Below are 23,574 nucleotides of genomic sequence, written 5' to 3'. Positions count from 1 at the left end.
TTTCGTAATCGTATACATACTTTATACATAGTCATATACATATATTCTTACCCGGCATCATAAGCTCGGGGTCTTATCATAGCCCTTCATAGGCACACATATACATATATAATAGCTCGTAAGCATCTCTAATCTCATTTTACTCTCATCATCATTACTATCATCATCGTTATCGTTACATCTACGTTATAGACTTACTCGTCATACGAGGAACATAGTATAATCATAGCACATATCAAGGGGCGTGAGCTTATGAGCTCGGAATGTCAACCATGTGAAGACAACATACTCATATAGAGGGATTAGGAATTTGGCCAAGAACCATGCCTTAGGAAAGAAGGGTTAGCCTCACATACCTCTTCGTCGAACTATTCTACACTTGCGCGTACTCCTTCGATGCTCAAGTTTCTACCTTCATTTAATATTATAACAATAACCATTAGTCATTCATATTATCCACATTCTTCATTTTACCCTCCATTGACCATTTTAGCATATACTTCTACCATCCAAGTATTTCAACTCCCCAATATGTTAACCAATATATAAATATCATGAATCTTACCTTAGATGATGTAGGAACAAGCTTTGGTTGATAATACTTCACTTTGAGCAAAACCCTAGTTTTTCTCCATTTGCACTTCTTGACTTGAATGGTATTTAATGGCTTGCTTACACTTGATTCACTTATTTATGTTGTTGGAGACTTATAATCCTTGAAAACTTATGAAATAAATGTAGAGAGATGATTCTAGAGAGAAGTGGTGTAATGTAGAAATGAAATAAATCAAGTCTTGGTCCTCATATTTAATGAATTGAAAATCTGTGCTGAGGTGAACAGTGGTCGTCCATGGAGGTTTACGGTCCGTATTCCAGTTTACGGACCGTCCCTCGTGGTCGTCTTTAACCTTAAGCAGAACCAGAAACTTTGGCTGCATGCATGGTGATTTACGACCATGGTTTACGGGCCGTAAATCACTTTACGGTCCGTCCTCCTGGTCGTATTTTACCACTTCTCAACTGGGCAGAAAGTTGAAACCTTGCATGCCAATTTACGACTGCCAGTTTACGGACCGTATTCCATTTTACGATCCGTATTTTGCACTTTACGACTACTGGGCAGTTTTGCCAACTTTCAACTTTTCACATTTCTCGACTTTTCATTCTAATCATTCTCGTCCATATACGCACATTGCTCATGAAAAATTATACACTCGCACACATCACTAGTTCGTTTACTTGCGTACCAACGGAAAATTTTCCGAGGTGTAACACTTATACTTTTCCCTGTTCGTCCGCATCTCTTCATCATCCTTGCTATCTATCAAATTCACATATGCCTGCTTCTTTGCTTCTAGCTTCCCTTGGACTTCTCCATTCCACCACCAATCCCTTCGGTGCCCGGCGGCCTCGTGAGACCCCCAATACCTCTCTAACTGCTTCCCTAAAGCAACTGGCCGTCCTATCCCACATACTGCTCGCATCCCCCCTACTATCCCACGCTCCCATAGCCATCAACTTCTCCCCCATATCTAGGGCACTAGACTGAGTCAAACTTCCCCACCTAATCCTCGGTCGGTCATCCACGACCCTCTTCTTCTTCTTCCTTCTTATCTCCAAATCCATCACCAATAACTTATGTTGGGTCGTAAGATTCTCACTCGGTATGACCTTGCAGTCCTTACAGAGGCCTTTATCATCTTTTCTAAGAAGCAAAAAGTCTATTTGCGTCGCAGCCACCGAGCTAGGGAAGGTTACCAAGTGCTCCTCCTTCTTCGGAAAACTCGAGTTGGCTACCACCAATGCAAAAGCTTATGCGAAATCCAGGAGTGAGACTCCTCCACCATTCCTGTCCCCAAAGCCAAATCCTCCATGCACCTCGTCATAACCCTTCAAAACAGACCCAATGTGCCCATTGAAATATCTTCCTATGAATAACTTCTCAGTAGGCGGTATACTTACCACCACTTCGTCTAAGTCCTCCCAAAAACGCCTTTTTACCTCATCGTCCAAACCCACTTGTGGCGCGTAGGCACTAATAATGTTCAAGGTGAACCCTCCAATGACTAACTTAATCGCCATCATCCTGTCATTGATCCTCCTAACCTCTACCACCTGATTTCTAAGCTCACTATCTACTAAGATCCCTACCCCATTCCTATACCTCGACTTGCCCGAGAACCAAAGCTTGTACCCGTCCACCTCCTTAGCTTTAGGTCCTACCCATTTAGTCTCTTGGACGCAAGCTATATTAATCCTCCTCTTCTTAAGAATCTTAGCTAACTCTATGGACTTTCCCGATAAAGTCCCAATATTCCAAGACCCTACTCTCAACCTAGAAGCTCCCTCAACCCCCTTAGCCCCCCCAACCCTGGCCCCCGATCCCAACCGAGAACATGACCCTAGTCTACCATCCCTCACCAAAGCCAGTAAAGCAAATATACGCTAGTGAAAGGTTAATCTAAGACAAACGAAGGATCAATACTAAAGCACAAGTTAGCAATAGTCTATAAGAAGTGAAATAGGCGGAGCAGGCAAAATTTATAAGGCTAACAGACAGGAAATGGGCTATTGGAGGTACCAACTCCAAGTAAATAAAACCTGTTCACCACCGAGAAATCTCTATTCGCCGCTGGAAATGCTATTCTCTGCTGGAAAATACTGTTCACTGGGCGGAATCACTGTTCACCGATCGGAATCACTGTTCACTGACCGGAATCACTGTTCACCGCCAGGAACTGCCGAAAAACTCGAGTACCTATGCAGAAACTGCCTGAAAACCTATTGGTGGAGGATTTCCGGTCGCAGGGTAGAAGAGAGAGGAAAAGAGGAAAAAAACAAAAAAAGGAAGAAGGAAAGAAAAGAGAGAACAAAGGAGAGAGAGAGAGAGATCTGGCCGGCTCGTCGTCGCCAGTGACCGTTTGGGGTGGCTTGGTTGGGGGGTGGGTGGGGTGGGGGTTGGGGGGAGGAGCAAACTTACCGTTGGTGAGAGAGAGATGAGAGTACTAGACATATCAAAAAAATATACATATACATATATACATAATAGCAACTTCGTGAGACCATATAACTCACACTACGTATCTACGAGCCTCTACTAGAGTACTAGACATGTGGATGGGACAAGACCCCGTCGTGCCCAAAATATGCATATATACATAAAAGAATGATCAAGCACCTCCGAAACAATGGAGTGCTCTCAAACAGCTAACAGCTCCTACGAGTCGGGATCAAGCTCACCTCCCTGTCTACCTGTGGGCATGAACACAGCGTCCAAAGAAAACAGACGTTAGTACGAACATTATACTGAGTATGTAAGACATGAATGAAATAAGCATAGTAGAAGGATCATAAACCATAGGAGAAGGATATAACCTGCATGAGTTCTATAGATGAGTACATTTCATACATATATCGTATATTTACATAATCATGGAATATGTATCATCATAGCACATATATCATCACATCATCATCATCATCGTTAACCCGCGTCCGGGTAACCATCATGTGTCGCCCACTAGTGGTGTCATGTCCGGCCCTCTAGGCACGGTGTAATCATAGCAGCCCGCATTAGCGGTGACATGCCCGGCCATTTAGGCACAGTGGAATCGTATCGTCATATAGCCATCATAACTCATCATTATTACACATCTCATGAACATATTATAATCTTATCATAGCTTAACATTGTCATACATAACATAGGAATATTATAAGCTTGCATTATTGATCATCTTATAGACATATCATGACTTAGCATCATTTCACATTTATCATTAAAGACATACACTAGAGTTGGAAGGCAACTATGGCTATGTCGGGGTGACATAAGGTCGTGAGCCCCCGATTCTATTATGGAGCATTTATAAGTATTCTGCCTCACCTTGAAGGAAATAGTATGTAAGGTGAGTGTATACAATAAATGACATCATTAACTGTATGGTACTCTGCCTCACCTTGAAGGAAATAACATATAAGGTGAGTGGATACAATGAATGACTTCATTAGCCTTATGGTATTCTGCCTCACCTTGAAAGAAATAATGTATGAGGTGAGTGTATACAACGTACGACATCATTAGCGTTATAATAATATCATATCATGAACTCTAGAATCTTTATGCTTAACTCATTATCATCCTCATCGAACTCATAACACATCTCTTATCTCATTTGGCTATTCATGATCATAGACTCTTGGCTTTCCGGGATATAGAGAATTCATAGAGAAGAAGGAAAATCATACCATAGGATTCATGCCATAGAAAGAAAGGACTAGCCTCACATACCTTTGTCGTTTAACTACTCTATTGCTTGCTCGTTCTCCTTTAATGCTCACGTCTTTACCTTCAAAAGAATTCGCATTAACATTAGCTAAGTGATTATAAGAACGTGCTTACTGAAGCTAAGGAAAATTGGGTAGCATTTCCTTTGTTTGTATGATTTCCTCCATATTCCATATCAACTCCCAAACATCCGTAACATCATTCATAATATCATAAATAACAATCATCATAAATCTACATTATCCACATTTCACAATTTCACTTCAATTTCCCCATAATCATGGTCATAATTCACTATTACGTTCTTTCACGTATAATGCTCATTCCATATTCTAAATGTCATTCATAATCTACTTACAATCACAACATACCCGTATTCATGATTCATTCCAAACTACTACTCAACAATAGCACTATTCCCACATTTATGACCCATTTTCTATATTCTTCCACAATCCAAGTGTTTCAACTTCTCAATATCTTAAACATCATGAAAATATCATAAAACTTACCTTAGATATTGTAGGAACAAGCCTTGAGTAGAAATACTCTTCTTTCACCAAAAACCCTAACTCACTTCCTTTGAAATTTCTTGGCTTAGATGACTTTAATGGGTTTCATACTCTTGATTCTTGCTGGTTTGATGAGGTTGATCATCAATTTCCTTTGAATTATTGTGAATGAAATGTATGGAGCCTTCTAGAGGTCTTGAGAGAGATGAAGGAATATGGGAAATGAATTTAATGAAGTGGGAACACATTTATATAATCAGAACTTATTCAACTCATCGGGACTTCCACGGACACTTTCACGGTCCGTGGAACATTGTACGGTTCGTGGAACTGGTCGTGGATCACCACCAGAAGACCATCATCTCTGCTGGGTATTCCACAGATCAGTATACGGTCCGCAGAAGGTTTCACGGTCCGTGAAACATGGCCGTGGAACTCACAGCTTTTCCTAAGTTGTTCTCGTCGTTTCGTTTGATCTCCAATCCTTATACAACCTTCTTAACACTTGTTTAATACTTCATTAATGATCTAAACATCCCTATAACTCATCCTCAAAACCTTACCAAACAATCCTTAACACAAATTTACGGAACCTTTCCTAAACCTCACTTATACTCCACTTATCTTTATCAATCCTTATTCCATCAATCCGTATAGCTTCAAGATCTTAACGTATGCATTCTAAGACCACTAATTATCCGTCTTATAAACTTAAGAACTTCCTATTATCCTTAAGCCCGCGTTGGTTCATTCACTATGCGACGACATGAAATTTCCAAGGTGTAACAATAATATGTAGAAAGTGGCGGAGTGAGTGATGACGGTAGAAATTCTGTTAGAAGAGAAGACGCGAACAAAGTAGTCTAACGATTAGGGCGCATTTTCTACTGATTTAGGTTGGAGTGACCATTTTTTCCGTCGAGTACTCATTGGAGAAGGGAAGGAGATAGACTTAAGTTAAGGGTTTATTTCACATAGAAAATGAAAATAAGCTTTCACGCACTCAAACTCGACTTTGAGACTCTTAAATTGCCACATAAACACTTGTGTTCGAGGGACATAGTTTTGTTAAGTTGATGTGTCTATTTATTCACTCGTTAAATTGGGTGTCTAACTTACAAATCGTGGCAAAGTTTGAGGGGCTATATAGCTATTTTGCATATACTTAGTAAAGTTTGAATGCTTTGAACATTTTAAATTCTTTTTCAAATTTGTATCCACATTCACTTTTTATTTGTTGTATTTAAATTTAACTTAGTAATTACACAAAAAACAAAATTCAACCCATATATGAGCCTACTTAAACCCACATATAATTCCGCTTAGCTTAATCCCCCAACCCACATCCTTAATGGGCTAAGGGCTAGGTTAGGCTCACCCTTTCGTAGAAAAGTTTGGCCTACTCTCGAAGGGAAGATCAACCTGACCACAAAGCCCCCAAGGCACCTTCGGTCTGACCCGATCCCACTTGTCACCCATGCAAATTATGTCAAGTTTAAGGAACTATCTAGGTATTTGGCCAAAGAATTTACTTCCTCCGTCCCAATTTGTTTAAAGGTTGACAGTTTGGGGAGTCAAATAGCTCTTTCTTTGACTACAATTTTCTCCAACTCTTTTCATATATTGTGAATTATTAATTATGCAGACTTATAGTACTTTTATGTAATTTTCAATTATGTAAATTTTATTATAAAATACTCGAAGAATCTATGTTTAAAACTAAGTCAAAGAAAAAGTTGTTTGACTTCCCAAACTGGTCAACCTTCAGACAAATTGGGACGGAGGGATTAAGAGTTTTAAGCCCACTCGATCCAAACTACTTGTTCCCCAACTCATATTTTGAAATTATTTCTCTTTTCTTTTCTTTTTTAATTGTATTTTGTTATGACTTCTTCACTTTCGTTATTTTTTTTTCGAACCACTTTGAATTGCTTTTTCCTTGAGCTGAGGGTCCATTAGAAACTACCTCTCTAACTTCCAAGATACGAGTAAGGTCTGCGTACACTCTACCCTCGCCAGACCCCACTTATGGGATTACACTAGACAGGTGTTTGACCATAAAAACTAAAATATTTTTCACCTTTTTTAGAAATTTGAAGTTGGAGTTGTGTTTGGTTATAATATTTTGCAAAGAATATTAGGTTGTTTGAATGTACTAAAAGTGAAAAAGGTGAAAATAGTGTTTGGCCATGAAAAATATTCACTTTTTTCCGGAATCTTTTTTCACTTTTTTTCAAAAATTAGTGTTTGGCCATGAAAATTTCAAATACAACTTGAAGTTGCATTTGAAATTTGAAAACAAGAAAAACTTATTTTTCACAACCTAAACCTTGTTGAAAAAGTACATTTCAACAAAAAAAATATTATTTACAAAAACTATGGCCAAACACAACTCTAACTTCAAAATTCTTAAAAAAAAAGTGAAAAAGTTTTTGACTTCTATGGCCAAACGCCTACAGAGTTTTAAATGTTTTCCAAATTTCAAATAAAGTGAAAAGAAAATTCTGAAAAAAAAAAAGAATAATTCTCATGGCCAAACGGGTACCAGGTACGTTGTTGTCGGTGTATTTATTTTTTTGCATAAAACAAACGACCCCTAAGATGAAAAAGCCGTGGAAGTCAATGATTGGTCTGAATGGGTAAAGCGGAAGTAGGAAAACGGCAGTAGATATAAATGAGTAAACGAGCAGGCAGACCACCGAAATATCCTCTTCACTGTCTCCTTTTCTTCTTCGAGCATAGCAGATTAAGAACAAAAACACACCACTTCCTAGTTCCTAGTCTTCAAAAAAGAAACCCTAGATCATTTTATATGGCTCTGGAAGAATCTTCAGCTTTGAATCAGGACCGTCCATTTGAATCCTCTTCTTCTTCTTCTAAGCTTAACGCTGAGGCACCTGCTTTCGTTCCTCGTATCTCAACAGGGCGCGTGTATCCCACACGCGCTCATGTCCCTGTACTAAAAAATCATCAGTTGGTTTACGCGCCTCAATTGCCAGTAGTACACTCGCCCTACTATGGCGGTGTTCGACCATTTGTTGATCAAGAGGTTGATGCCGATAATAAGAATATTGGAGGCTTACCTGGAGAAGCTGCTCAGAAAATCATTAATCAGGTATTCTAATCAACTCTCCATTTTTACTTGCTTCTAAAAGTATACTTATTGCATCGCCGAGGGTCTATGGGAAACAACCTCTCCAGACCCCACTCGTGGGATTACGCTGGGTATCTTGTTGTAATTAAATTTGTTAGAAAGGGGTTAAAGACAAGTGAATCGTATTCAATCACAAAACCCCTTTTTCTAGTAGTTAACACAGGAAAGATATGTCGGGAAAGATATGGTAGATGCAAGAATGTAAATAGCATAAAATAAAAGAGAAAATAGTATGGTGATAAGCTTGTGATGTTTTGAGAGCTCAACAATGGAGCTAGGGTTACAAGTGTGAAGAATGAGATCCGGTTCCTTCTCTTGGAAGGTATACTTATCTACACAAACCCTAGACTTTTCTACATGAAAGTACAAATGAAATGACTACTACAAATGTCCCATCAAACAATGTCACGAAGCTCGAGACAAGGGTTGTTGGGAGTGCAATCCAGCTGTAAAAGGAGTTGTGCCTGGGTGAATCGATCCCGTGACAACGGCTCTATTGCTTGCCCCTTCATGGAGCACCCCTTGCCTCCCCTAGGTGACATTGGTCCAAGACGTACTGAGGATGATGGTGTGAGGGCGCCTCCGGTTCATAGTTGCGAACTTCCTTAACAATCGCGACTAGGTTAAGTCAATGCTTCCATGTGTTTGCTTCTGATTGGATCTCTTGCCGAGCCCAGATTTCACCCCATACAGTACTCGCATTGATCGTAAAAGATATTAGCAAATTTACAAAACAATTAGCAGGCTAATAATGAATTTAGATGTTTTATGAGTAAAAAAACACTCATAAACACCATATATTTAATTTGGATTATTTAGAACATTCTTCCACGCAATCAAAAGAAGATGTCTTGAAATAATTCTGTCCTTATTGATATTAGGGTTAAATGTTAGAATTCATTTTTTCTTTAACCAAAACCTTAGCTCCAAGATCAATTTCAATTACTTTTGGAATAAAATAAAAGATCCCAAAATCCTAAACTAATCTGCACATAAGATATCACTAAGAATCGAGAGTAAAAAACTTACTTTAGTGACAAAACATTCAAGAAAAAATAATTATTTAATTCGAAGCACACATTCCAACACGTCCAGGCTAATAGTTTTTTTTTTTTTGAGTGTTGATAAATTCTATCGACCGAAATTTGGAGATTGGCATTTACAGATAAACTTAAAGAAGTCTCAAACAAACAATCGGATTCACTTTCTTACAAATTCAGCTTTTGATCCATAGATATTTAATACTCCCTCTGTCCCAAAAAGATTGTCCCCTTTTTATATTTAGAAACAATTTAACTTTATGAGATGATTTACAGCCACACAAATATCTAAGGCTTGTTTTGGACCACACATTTCAAAAGTCTTCGTTTATTTCTTAAACTTTGTGCCAAGTCAAAAGAGGACAATCTTTTTGGGACGGAGGGAGTATAAAAAAAGGAAATAATATATTAACAAAGAAGGAAAATTTGGAAAATTTCGGTATTAATATAGCGCACACGTTTCATTTTTCATGTCAATCTCATGTATGTCTTAGCAATTAGTTAATCTTCCATGTCTTAATTACTTATCCATGTTGACAACATTTTTCTCATGTCTCTCAATAAATTTACACGTGATCATGCTATGGAAATTTATTCAAGCACCATAATTTTCCTAAGTCAATTTGTTTTCTTCGAACTTTATACTTCACGAAGAGGTACACAAGCTTCATAAAGCTTACAATGCCAACTCATAAGATCAAAATGAAGAGAGAAACCTAATCTTCCTACTTTAATTTATTCTCACTGTTTACAGATCTATGCCATAGCTTGGATAGAAATCCACCAGAAAAATCATCAACATAACCATCACTTTTCACAAACAAGAAGATTCCATAAAACATATATAGAATGATGCATACCTTTACCATTTTTAGAAATATGAAAGTCGTTACGACAACTTGCAGATGATATTAGTACAAACATTTTGTAGCTATCATTACTATGTCGTTAAAAATAGTTACAACAAAAAACAACAACAACAGCAACATACCCAGTGTATAGTTTTTTGGATTTTGTTAGTTCCCTGTCTTTAGCTTAGCTTAGTACAATAGGCAGGATTCCTTTTGGCAGCCTCAGCAGCATCCCCAGGTTGACTGATCTTCTTCACACTACGAATTTTCTGAGCCATATTCTTTCTAGTTTCCTTCATTTGTTTCGTTGAATTCTTCATTCTCACAAGAAGCAACATCTAAATAGTAAATAGTGAATACCTCAACTGTTGAGGAGTTACAAAAGCCATTGAATGTATACCTATTTTGGATATTTAATGTAACGCTGTAGTCTTCTCAAATTACAATATAAAACCGTAAAAGAACACCAAATTGGAAAATTGAAGATAATAAAGCAAAAAAAAGGAGAAAAAGATAAATAGGATTCCTACTCATTGTGAGGTGCCACATCTTTTTACTATTGCCCTCCTTTATATTGCTAGTCTGGGCACGCGCGTTGCGCGTGTAGCCCTACCGGTATTAAAGAGCGTGTTTGAATTATAAATAAGCGGTGCACAAGAGCTGAAAGGTCTTGTTTCTTTTGATGTTAAATACAAGAGCAATGGGAATAGGTACAAGGGGAGAAGTATCATCCCTGTTTCCTAATGCAGTTCAAACTAGTAACATGGAATGTTAGGGGATTAAACAATAGGGACAAAAGGAGACTGGTGAGCAGTTTAGTTTTTGACTGGAGAGCAGATATCATCTGTTTTCAGGAAACTAAAATTGAGGGTGACATTACAGATCTGGTGAAACAAATCTGGGGGGGGAGATGGATTAATTTTGCTTGTTTGGAAGCTAGTGGAACAAGAGGGGGGATTCTGTTGATGTGGGATAAAAGAGTATGGAGGGGGGATATTCTTGAAATAGGTGCTTACACTCTAACCTGCAAGTTTGAAGCACAATTACAAAACTTCTCATGCCATATCACAGGAGTGTATGCTCCAAACTCTTATAAAGAAAGGAGACTGGTGTGGGAAGAATTAGGTTCTGTGAGGGGCTTAATGGAAGGGCCATGGGCTGTTTGTGGAGATTTTAATGTCACCAGGTTTATCTCAGAGAAGAAAAACTGTACTCAAAGAACCAGGGGGATGAAGGAATTTTCTGATTTCATTGAAGACATGAACCTAATTGACCTACAGCTTGAGGATGCTACTTATACTTGGTTCAAAGGTGACAATCTAGAGATAGCTTCTAGAATTGACAGGATACTAATCTCAAAAGAGTTTGATGATAGTTTCAACAATTTGAAACAGATTCCTCTTCAAAGACTGGTTTCAGACCATATTCCTGTTGCTTTACAAGGTGGTTCATGGAATAGGAGTAAGAGTTATTTTAAATTTGAAAACTGGTGGCTAGGCTCCGAGGGTTTTGTGGATAGAGTTAGGGGTTGGTGGAATTCTTTCAACTTCACAGGCAAACCAGACTACATACTTGCTTGTAAATTAAAAGCTCTAAAGTCTAATCTCAAGACTTGGAGCAGAAGTGAGGATGGAAACTTGGGCTCTAAAAGAAGAAGTTTGCTAGGACAGATGGCTGAAATGGATGTAGTGCTGGAAGAAAGAGCCCTAACAGAAGAGGAATCAATCAAGAAGGCAACTTTGCTTATGGAGTATGAGGAGTTGGTCAAGAATGAAGAAATATCTTGGAGACAGAAATCAAGATCACTCTGGTTAAAAGAAGGGGACAAGAACACTAAGTTCTTTCACAAAATGGCAAATGCTCACAGAAGATATAACAATATTGATCAGCTTGTGATTCAGGGAGAAACAATTGAGGAGCCAGCTAGAATTGAAGAAGAGATAATTGATTACTATCAAACGCTGTATTCTGAGACTACACAATGGAGGCCAGCCTGTAACTTCACAAATTGCCCTACTATATCAGAGGAGGAAAAGGAGTCTTTACAAGGCAGTTTTGAAGAAAATGAAGTATTGAGATGTCTAAAATTGTGTGCAGTTGACAAAGCTCCAGGCCCTGATGGATTCACCATGGGTTTCTTCATCAAATGTTGGGAAGTAGTGAAGCATGACATAATGAACACTTTTCACAACTTCCATGAGCAAGGAATTTTTGAGGAAAGTTTTAATGCAACTTTCATTACTCTCATTCCTAAGAAGAAAGGTGCTAAAGAACTAAGGGACTTCAGGCCTATCAGTTTGATAGGCAGTATTTATAAAATCTTTTCCAAAGTGTTGACTGAAAGAATGAAAGGGGTCATTGCAAAACTAGTGGACTCCCAGCAGATGGCCTTCATTAAGGGCAGACAAATTATGGATGTTGTGCTAATAGCTAATGAAGCAGTAGATTCCAGGTTTAAGCAGAAGAAACCTGGAATCCTTTGCAAGTTAGATATTGAAAAAGCATATGATCATGTAAACTGGAGGTACTTACTCCAGGTTTTGGAGATGATGGGTTTTGGACAGAAATGGATCCAATGGATCAAATTCTGCATATCAACTGCTAGTTTCTCAGTTCTGATTAATGGTTCCCCAGCAGGTTTTTTTAAAGCACAAAGAGGTCTCAGGCAAGGTGACCCCTTGTCACCTTTCCTATTTTTGATTGCAATGGAAGGTCTAAACAATATGATCAAGACAGCAAAGGTGAATAGGTGGATAAATGGTTTTGAGGTGGCTAGAGCTGGTAATGAAAGTCTGGAGGTGACACATCTCCAATATGCAGATGACACACTGATCTTTTGTGATGCTGAAGAGGAGCAACTAAGGTTTTTAAGGATGATACTAGTCTTATTTGAAGGAATCTCTGGGCTGCACATTAATTGGAGGAAGAGTTTTTTGTATCCTATCAATGAAGTCCCAAACATGAACTTGTTGGCTGCAAATCTAGGTGGTGAAGTAGGTACTTTGCCAACTATCTATCTGGGAATGCCTCTGGGAGCCAAATCTAATTCAACAGAGATTTGGAACAATGTGATTGAAAAATGTGAGAGGAAACTAGCCAGATGGAAAAGCCAATATTTGTCCTTGGGGGGTAGAGTGACACTCATCAACTCAGTCCTTGATGCTCTACCAACATATATGATGTCCCTGTTTCCAATTCCAACAGGGATTATCAAGAGGTTGGATAGCATTAGGAGGAAATTCCTGTGGCAAGGAAATAAAGAAAAAAAAGGATTTCACTTGGTGAAGTGGAAAGTAGTGATCACTGGCAAGAAGAGTGGGGGACTGGGAATAAAAGATATGAAAATGCAGAGCAAAGCACTCAGAATGAAGTGGCTATGGAAGTATGCCAATGAAAATCAACTTTTATGGAGGAAAGTTATCAATGCAAAATATGAAGAGGAAGATAGCTGGATGACAAAGGAGGTTACCACACCATATGGGGTTAGTCTGTGGAGATCCATAAGAGCCTTATGGAATGAAGTTAAGTGCAACTCCAAGATCAAAGTAGTGAATGGGGTCAAAACCAGATTCTGGAAGGATAATTGGCTTGAGGCTGGTCATCTGGAAACACTATTTCCAGATATATACAACATTGTCTTTGATCATCAAAGGACTGTGGCTGATTTGTGGACACCTCAAGGATGGAATTTCACTTTCAGAAGGCAAATCAATGATTGGGAGATACAAAGAGTGGCTGATTTTCTTAACATATTGCAACAATTTAAGGGACTTCAGCTAGGAGAGGATGTTTTTTGGTGGTTGGGGAATAAAAAAGGAGTGTTCAAAGTTAGTTCAGCCTACAGGATGATGAATCAATCAATTCAACAGATTACCAACTGGCCCTGGAAACACATTTGGAGATCCAAAATCCCACATAAAGTTAGCTGCTTTGTGTGGCTTTTAGCTAAAGAAGCAGTTCTTACACAGGATAATTTGATGAAAAGGGGGATAATTTTATGCTCTAGATGTTTCCTATGTGGAGAAACAGCAGAGACAGTTAACCATCTGTTTCTACACTGTAAGTTTACACAACAGCTTTGGAGAATATTTTTAAATCTCAAAGGTATAGCCTGGACTATGCCTAGCAAGGTTTCAGAGGCTCTAAAGAGTTGGGAAGAGGCAGGATTGCAGGCAAAGAACAGAAATAGATGGAGAATGGTCCCTGCCAGCATATGGTGGGCAATATGGAAGGAGAGAAACTCCAGATGTTTTGAGAGTATAGAGAATGGAGTGCAGAAGGTCAAGTTGAATTGTATTTTATTGCTTTGTTTTTGGTGTAATCAGGCCTACTCAGATGATACTATTTCCATTATTGATGTATTAGATTCAATATAGGATTAGAATAGTAGAGTCTTGGAGTACTTTTGTAGATATGGTTTCAGTACAACCTATGTACTGTTTTGTTCATATCGAATACAATCCAGTTACCAGTTTCAAAAAAAAAAAAATCCTAGTTAGTTAAGTCAATAAAGGAAGAAACCATTACCCCCAAAAAAGTTATCCGATGCCTACTGTAATTTCATAATATGGGTTATGTATTTGTTTTAGAAGCCCTGACATAGTAGCACAATGTGCTGACTTGTATTCACATTATTGAATGTTGTGAACTTACACATTTTCAAAAAGACTGAACAGTCTGCTGTGCACATAGACAAGTAGTACTGTCCATAGATAATCCATACAAGACCTTAATAGTATATGACAGTAAGGGTGAAAGAAAGAAAAATTAGATAATAAAGTGACCCGGTGAAAGTAGATAAAGAGATGACGGATATTCAATATCAATATATAAGAATCTTATACATATATTTTGCTATATAGTAAGTGACATGGATAGTTTTAACACTATCGTGTAATCAAAATACTCTCCAAAACTTTTATCTAAAATTTAAAAATGATACAGACTTTACTAATTTCTATCTTTGAATTGATTTTGATAATTGAATCTCTCAATTAAGAATGAGACACAGTAATTGTTTGATTATACAAGCCACTAAAAATTTATTTTCATATTCTGAAAAAGTACTTGTCAAACGTGAGTGTCTTTATCTCCGTAAAATACATAACTTAATTGTGTAAAAGTTAAAAGCATTCATGTGTATTCAGGGTATGCCACAATGAAACTGTTAAATCAATTGTATGTGATTGTAAATTACTAATGAAACATATTACCTCACTGATATTGTCTTATTTCAATGAGCACATACCGTTTTGTCTTAAATAAACCACAAAGGGTTTTGTATACTTTCCGTATAGGTTTATATACTTTCCGTATATAAGGAAAAGTCTCAATTAACTTAATATTTGAACAGAATATTTAATTAATCATTGATCAAATGGCTGTCCATTCTTCCCTGATTTCTTTTGTTTTGTTTGTTATAAACAATTAAAAACACACTATAAAGTACCGACAAATTCTCTTGGTCTAGTTGGTCGTCATCATTACAGAATGTTCATGGTAATCATGAACAAATGCACCAAATCAATCATTTAATTGGTTGGGAATATAGAAGGCAGATTACATGGATAGACACTTAAACTTGACTCCACTGTCAGTTTGACACTTCAACTTTCATAGTGACCATTTACACACCTTATGTTGGTTTAAGTGGGGCACATACACACCCCCGTCTAGAAGGTCAATGCGTGAGATACACTCTCCAATGATGCGTCAAAGGAGCAAATTAAAAAAATGAATTACATGTGTTAAATTTTATTGACATGTAATATAAAACAATAAGCTTAAATAAGCAAATTTCGTTAAAGTAATACTGTACAAGAAAATCCAAACCTACAAACAATTTCACTGACCCAAAAATTCTTTTCTTCATTAAACTTTTTGAAACGAAAAGAACTAAAAACCCAAGTAACTTTTATGAAGAAACTCAATACAATTCAACAATGAAAAATTATTGAGTTTTTTTTTTTTTTTTTTTTTTTTTTTTTTTTGTGTTGATACTCTATTTTTTAGAATTAAACAACCTCTAGCATTCCATAATTTCCTTCAAAGGTACTAACCTTACAAGAAAACCCAACACTAGAAGTAATTTCCACTCACCCAAAAACCACAATGACTTTTATAAAGGAAATTCAATGCAGTTGCATTGAATAACTAAAATGGCACAAAACATGAAATCACTTGTTTATTGAAATGCACTAAGGGCAACATTCAAGAACCGGGTAAATAATTGATCTTGTTAATGGGTAGAAAAAGCACAACGAATAATACCATTAAAAAAAAAAAAGCACAACGAATAATGGAGAGATAAATTTTGCAAGTGTGGAAATGTGGGCCACATAGAAAAGTTAGAGCCTGTTTGGATGGGCTTAAAAAAAGCAGCTATAAGCTAAGCCAAACGGGCCAACTTATTTTCTTGGGCTTATTTTACGCACAAAATGGCTTATAAGCTGGCCAGCCAAACACTCAAAAAAGCTGAAAGCTGTTTTCAGCAACTTATAAGCTAAGCCAAACGGGCTCTTAATTTAATTGTGGAAAAGAAATGGAAAAAACCATTATTGAGGGCTTAATTCCAAAAGAAAAGAAAAAGCATTATTGAGGGCTTTATTTGGAAAGAAAAGAAAAGAAAAAGCATTATTGAGCTTTGACCAGTGTGATTAAAAGCGAAAAGTGCAAAAAAGCTCTAATGTCAGCTGGGGCTTTAAGCGCAAATAAAGCGTGGGCTTTAATGAAAAAAGGTGCAATGGTGAAAAATACATATATATATATGTTTAGTCCAAGACTGCTAATAATAAGCATGAACAACAAATATATGGACAAAGAAATTGTAAAAACATTATGATAAAGTGAAATATCAATTATCTAGTGTCACCTTTTCAATAGAGGCTCATTGTCAAGGAAAAGTATGTCTTAGAGCCTTGTTGATGACACTGAAGCGCAAATAAAGCGAGGCGAAGCGCTCAACATGTTTTGAGCCTCGCTTCAGGGCTTAAAGTGTGCCTTTGACAACACTGGCTCTGGGGCTCTTAAATTTAATTGAAAGGCACACACTTTGCCATGTCACACACCTGTGTCTACAAGACACACTAGGGGTGAGTTGAGGTGTCTAGATTATCATTAAGTAAGTTGGAGTGTTCAACTGACAGTTGGAGCCAACTTTTAAGTGTCTGCTTATGTATTCTGCGAAGATAGAAATACCACAAGTTCTCAAATAATACCACAAACATTATATATAATTACATATGTATCATATACGTTTCCAACTGCTTTTTGGTGCCAGCAACAAGGTCCCAAGAAGTTTTAAATTATCCACATTTTCATGCTGATTCTTTAATTCTATTCCTAAGATCCATGACGTGTGGATTGAGGGAAGAAAACTCATATACTCATGTAGATGCCTCATCTTCACACCCTATTTATCTACTTGCAATCCTTTCCGTTTGTCAGATTTCTTTTTAATATGTCATTAAATTTATGAATGAAGAATGACCATTTATATACAATCAATGGTTCATATTGAACTACCTTTTCCAATACCTTAGATTCTTCGTATTCTGAACGTTGTGAATTATTGGTTAGTCAATGCAATGGTTTATGAAAGGATGATACATTTTTTAAGGGTATAAATGTACATCAACAGTATAAGGATATTGGTAAATTAACTTTTGACTTAAGGTGCTATCCCAGCGCGCGCTCATGTGCGTGCTGGGTGATTAACCAACCCCGCTCCGGAAAGCGCCAAGGAACACTATCCAAAAGAAAAAGAAAATTTTGAAGACAACTATACAAGTTGGGGGCAGAAAAGTTTTACTTTCATCTGTTTGATGCTGACATGCCTCCATCAATACATGATCTGTTCTGTCATGCATGCCCTTCGTTATTTTATTTTTATGTAATAAAACTTGAATTGAAATTGCCTGCCGAAAAAGGTATGCCGTGCGTAGAAGGCTTTGAATCTTTTGCACAATCAACTAGTTTTTTTTTTTTCTTGCTTTTCACTTGTAAGATCTACATCCGCAATTGATATGTCTTTATCTCACTTTTTTGGTAATGAAAATAAGTGGAGAGACATCTTTCAAGTAATTCTAGGATGGGTTGGCTGGACTTCTCTGTAACTGTTGCTGTTCGTTAGGACTTTTGGGCGAGTACATAAATAGGGATTCCAAAGTTTGAAGAATATTTATCTGAAAAATGATTTGTCAACATTCTCCTCTGAAAAATTTGAAGTGATAATGTGAGCTGGTTTGTAAGGGTTCAGATTCAACTTTTTGAAATAGCAACACTATTCAATATGGTATACTCTTATACAGTTCCGATTAATACGGCAACTGATGAAGACTCGCTAGTCCCAAACATGCAATGTCCATATACAACACACTTGTTTCCAGACCTTTCAGACTAGCACTAGTTCTTCTTCCTTCCCTGATCCACTCTGTGTATGTCAATATGATATACTCTTATGCAGTTCCTATTAATACGGCAACAGATGAAGACTCGCTAGTCCCAAACATGCAATTCTCAGAATTACGAAGACTTGTTACCTAAGGGGCTGCCAAGAGTTCTTTTTGGATTGCAAAGTTTAACCCTAACTTGTCAAGCCTGCCATGATCTTCCATGCAAGTTTCTTGTGAACCTTAATGATGTTCTCTTGCAAATTTTGTTCATGTAAGGCTCGTTTTGTAGAAACACATCTTTTGGAATTTTAAATTCCAATGCCAAGGCCTGTAGCTACCAGATCTCTTTAGTTTTTTTTTTTTTTTTAATAACCGTGGTGTCCGGGCTAACTTCCCAAACCCCACTTGTGGGATTACACTGGGTATGTTGTTGTTGTTGTCGTGTGTGGGCTAACTTGCACGCACCTCGACTAATTCTACGGGTAGCTGCTTCCTCCTACCAGCATGGGAAGTTGTGATGTTTGACAAGAACTCAAGAAGTGTTCACTGGAAAGAACAAAAACATGTCTTGATGAGCTTTCTAGAAGTTATACTCGAAGCTTTTCAATTTTATTAGGGATAAGCCACTTGAAACTTAAAAAATAAATGCTGTGAATTTTTAAGAATTTTCAAGTGCTTGTGAAAAGCTTGATCAGATGTGTGAGGAAGAAACTGATCATTTATTGGAGTATATACTTGCAGCTTTTCAAATTTGTTTGGGATAAGCCGCTGGAAGCATGAAATAATGCCATGAAATTTATCAAATTTTCCAACTTGTAAAATTCTATAAGCTATGAGGTTCTCTTTTCTTTGTTAACTCAGCTAATTCAGGTGCATTTTTATTCTCCATAGGTGGAGTTCTATTTCAGCGATCTAAATTTGGCAACGACTGAAAATTTGATAAGGCATATGATCAAGGATCCCGAGGGGTATGGTGAGTGTTCTTATTCCCTGCTTGACTAACCGTGTTTTGATTGATAATTTTGAAGTTTTTTTTTTTTCATGCTCTTGCTTGTTGATACTTTATTCTTTGCTTTAGTACCAATATCAGTGGTTGCATCATTCAAGAAGATTAAAGCTCTAATTGGTACTCATGCCCAGCTTGCTGAAGTTCTGCGCAGCTCAATAAATCTTGTGAGTTTTCTTCATCTCCTCATTGTCGTCATATCTCTCACTCCAACATTGAAGAAGAATCACTCTTTGTGCTTCCCCTGTGCAAAATAACCATTGTCATCTTGCAAATGTATTCTTTCTGATATTTTGTTATTTGACTTTTGTGCTTTTAGGTAGTTAGTGAAGATGGAAGGAAAGTCAAACGGCAAAATCCTCTGACTGAAGCTGCCCTGGAAGAGTTGCAAGTACGTTTAATTCCTATAGCAGTAGTGGTTTTTTTTTTTTTTTTTTTTTTTTTTTTTTTTTTTTTTTTTTGTGTTTGAGAAAGGTAATGTCGCAGTAGTGGTTTACAACTAGGACATTTTATGAGGGCGTGAAGCATTTCATATTTCCGTCTACTGGTTCATCTTTTCGGTTTGTAGGCTTTGTTTTTCTAGTATCTGGTTATCATTTTATCTGTCGCGTATTTTCATTTTTAGTCTCGCATAGTGGTTGCTGAGAATTTGCCTGAGGACCACTGCCACCAGAACCTCATGAAGATTTTCTCAGCAGTTGGAAGGTACACTGGTTTGCTGTAGTTGTATACAGAACAGTTTGAGAAAATTTGCTGACAAAAATGTTCCTGCCTTTTTAATACTCTGCATAATGAATTGTGCCAGGGTAAAAATGATACGCACCTGCCACCCTCAGCCATCAAATGGTGGGGCTTCTTCAGCATCTAGATCAGCAAAATCAGACAGCACGCTGTATAGTAACAAGGTACACATCAGACAATTTGATATGTCAATAACTAAATTATGCAGAAGTAGGACATTTTGAAATTGCTTTCAGAATTAGAATAAGAAACAATGGTAATGAGTTGTTGAAGTTCTGACTTGGGATCTAAATTTAGTTAAGGCTGCTAATGCAAAGTAACTTACTAAATCCACAAAAAGAAATGCAAAGTAACTTACTCAAGTAGAAAGTGGAAACAACATTTTCTGTCCATAGTGGTACTTTGTAATGCAGTTGTTCGTACTAGATCTGATTAAATAGCTCAATGCAGTTGCACGTATTTGTGGAGTACGACTCTGTTGAATTGGCTGAGAAGGCGGTAAGTGATTATTAATATATTTTTACAGTTACTTACCCGTGGTGCACTTGCGGGAAACTCCTTGCCGAGGGCCTGTGCACCCCCGGGATTAGTCGGGGCTCAAAGAGACCCGGACACCCGGTGCTTAATCAAAAAAAATATATTTTTACAGTTACACCTTGGTTATCTCTATCTCTGACATTTTTTTCACTATGCAACCTGATTTTACAGGTTCTTGAACTAAATGATGTGGATAACTGGAGAAATGGTCTAAAAGTCCGTCTGCTGCTTAGACCCGCGGTAAGTCCTGATTATTCTTTTACCGAGGTGATAAAATTTGAAACCATGTCCTAAAAGCGGCCTAGTTTCTAACTTGTCATTTAGTGAAAAGAAGAATGAACGTTAATAAATAATCAGAGTAGTTTCAACTTTTATATCAAAATTAGGGATATATCAAAGATCGTTCTATCGATATTCCTGGCGTTCGGGTTGCCCTAGCCCATTTTTCGAATTTCAAGTAAGCTTCAGTTCTCCATACTCTTGAGGTTATAGGGCTTGACTCCTCCATTCTGATGAGGTTACAGGGCTAGACTCCTCACTTTTCATGAGGGCACAAGATTTAGTTTCTGAATAGAAGCATTTAGGATAACCGAAGAGGTCCATGACTCCGGAAAGGATAGAACATCTAGCTCCACTTATAGGCAGGTTCAAATAGAGATTTTCCCTTAGCATAAAAGGGTGCTGGTATTCTGCAATTTTGATCTGCTAGGTACTTACGCATTTTGATTGAATTGTACAGGCCAAATCTGGTCAAGCGCGAGTGAAGAAGGCTGGTCATGAAAGTGAGCTGAACGTCAAAGAAGATGATGATTCTGCTTTAGAACTCAATGAGAAACATGATGGAGACTCGTCCCACCATGTTGACGTGCAGTCCAGTGACGTTGCAGTAAGTGATGTTGCCATGTTCTTGATTAACAAGGAGATATTTCCCTTTTTTCTTTTCTGGAAACTGCACCAGACAGATCCTACTGAGATGGGTCTTCTAAAAGATACAAACTCCTTTCAGGAAGTAGTGAATGATTCTTCAGTTTATTTCAGTATGGCTTCATTTAAATGTCATTTGGACAGGAGGAGCATGGCCGTATTGGGAAGAAGAAAGGGCACAATCGTGGTCGGGGAAAGGTACAGGGACCAGGACAAGGACAGACGCGGGGTCGAGGACGTGAACCTCCCCAGTTTCGACAAAGCAATCGTGGAGGGCGTACAGGGGCTTCCATAACGAAAGGGAATACTGGAAGTAGTGTGGCTAGTGCCCCTTCAAGTACAAGTGGTGTTAGTGTAGCTGGCCAACCTGCAGTAGTTTCTGACCAGTCAGCTGGCAAGCAATCTTTTGTGCCTCGCATGCCAGATGGCACTCGGGGATTCTCTATGGGTCGAGGAAAACCAGTTGGTGTCGGAACTGAGTGATGATGTTCTAGTTTTGTGAAAAGGGGTCTCTATTCATGCAAGCATTTCCCACGTACAGAAGGGGCAATGTTTCTTCTTTCTTTGCGGTATTGATGGCAGGGTTTTGAAGACTGCCGTCGATTCGGTGAAGATGATACATCGTTGATTTAGCAGCAAGAGTCAAGACTCGAAAGAAGTTTGCTGTTGTTTGTTGTTAAACCAAAGAGCCTGTGCTGTGATTTAGTTTGGAACACTGAACCTGAGAAATTAACATAAAGCAAATACAAAATTGGTAAAAGATTTACTCAATCGAGTGTTTCTCTCTCTAATGTCGGTGAGATAATGTAGTGTGAATAAACAAATGAAAGAGTTTTTATCCAGAAAATTAAGTTTCTAGGTAAAGTGGTTTTATAATTCTTCAATGTAATGCAACGGAGAATCGGGTATCTGCCCCCTTGGGAGCCCCTAAGCCTAAATCACTCCATTCCTTCTTGGGTGCCCCAATTTTGTGTCTGCCTTTAATTTATTTTTATCCCTCATAACAAATAATTTTTTCTTTCGTGGGCATAAGTTTATATTTTCGCATCGCAATAAGTGTCACGGGCTGACTCCTTCTAAGCGGCAGCGGCACACAAATAGCCCGTGCGGCGCCCGTAGTCCCACCTGACTACAAGCCAGCCTTTCCTTATCCCAGGTTTTCTTGGCACGACCCCATGCCTATGATGACGCTTGCCTCAGAGGCTTAGCGTTCCTTGTGCCGCCCGTTTGATGTCAAGGCTTCAGCCTTGTCTTGCTATCATACTCTTGTGGCGCATTTCTTATGCTGGGTCTCGTCTATGCGCACCCCTTGGGTTGGCTACGGACATGCACGTCCCTCGCCTGACACTGAGTGTCGCTCCTGCGCGCACAGTCCTATCCTCAAGCTTGACACTTGCCTTGTGTCGTGCCCGAGTAGGGCAACTTCCAATCCTTGGCCTTTGTCAGGTGCGGTCCTCTTTCATGTGCCTATGGTTGTCCCATGGCATTGGCGAATATAGCCCTCGCAACTTACTTCCATCCCTCGTGGTGCAGCGTCACCCCACGACTGCACGTCTAGGCCAACGGACCCTTGCTTGCAAGGCTGAACCCAAGCCAAGCTCACAAGTCAATACACGAGGCTCTTGAGTGGTGCCTCGAGTATTCAATCGACACGGAGGTCTTTAACATCCATAAAGATAGCCCGCGGGGCATAATCAGTTCCTACGTCAAGCCTCCGGCACAAGTTGTGCGCCCAACGCGGCCCGCAGGCACGACGCCGTCCATAGAGTCCCCTAACTCGTATGGATACCTAGGACACTCCTATGAGGTGCCTAGGCAGGCCCTTGAGGTCCTCCCTCAAGGTTGCTCACTTGGTGTGACTGGCCGACAGCACGCACGGGGGAGGCTGGCTGAGCTGTGACACCTCTGCCCCCCTTATATATGCTTTAAAAAGAAAAACCCAAGTTCTAGCACTGGACATCATTTTGCCAGAGAATCACAATGGGCCTTTCTCACTCTTCCGAACTCCAAATGAGGCGCCGTCTGTTCCTAACTCTTTCTCTTGACTTCCTTCACTCCTCCATGAAGTTTCGTCTCATCCCCATACTCGTGGAATGAGATATAGCCTTCGGGAGCTTAATCACTGACA

General features: G+C 38.5%; 1 protein-coding gene across 1 annotated transcript; it reads left to right on the top strand.

The window, feature by feature from the left end:
- Nucleotides 1-7,423: 7,423 nt before the first annotated feature.
- Nucleotides 7,424-22,412, top strand: LOC132636102 (la-related protein 6B-like). The gene is made up of 10 exons (XM_060352805.1): nt 7,424-7,915; nt 19,130-19,211; nt 19,317-19,411; nt 19,564-19,635; nt 19,870-19,949; nt 20,050-20,149; nt 20,436-20,483; nt 20,694-20,762; nt 21,262-21,408; nt 21,591-22,412. The coding sequence occupies exons 1-10, from the start codon at nt 7,475-7,477 to the stop codon at nt 21,927-21,929; spliced, it is 1,473 nt and encodes a 490-aa protein (XP_060208788.1). The 5' UTR covers nt 7,424-7,474; the 3' UTR covers nt 21,930-22,412.
- The last annotated feature ends 1,162 nt before the right edge of the window (nt 22,413-23,574 follow it).

Source organism: Lycium barbarum, chromosome 4 (genome assembly GCF_019175385.1).
Source record: "Lycium barbarum isolate Lr01 chromosome 4, ASM1917538v2, whole genome shotgun sequence".
Classification (NCBI taxonomy): domain Eukaryota; kingdom Viridiplantae; phylum Streptophyta; class Magnoliopsida; order Solanales; family Solanaceae; genus Lycium; species Lycium barbarum.
The sequence above is the reverse complement of the archived record's forward strand: the minus strand, read 5'-3'. Positions and strand labels throughout refer to the sequence as shown.

Coding starts and splice junctions, on each gene's coding strand:
- LOC132636102 (XM_060352805.1), top strand. CDS start 7,475: ATGAGTAAACGAGCAGGCAGACCACCGAAATATCCTCTTCACTGTCTC. Junction 7,916..19,129: donor CTCAGAAAATCATTAATCAG/GTATTCTAATCA, acceptor TATTCTCCATAG/GTGGAGTTCTATTTCAGCGA. Junction 20,763..21,261: donor GTCTGCTGCTTAGACCCGCG/GTAAGTCCTGAT, acceptor TGAATTGTACAG/GCCAAATCTGGTCAAGCGCG.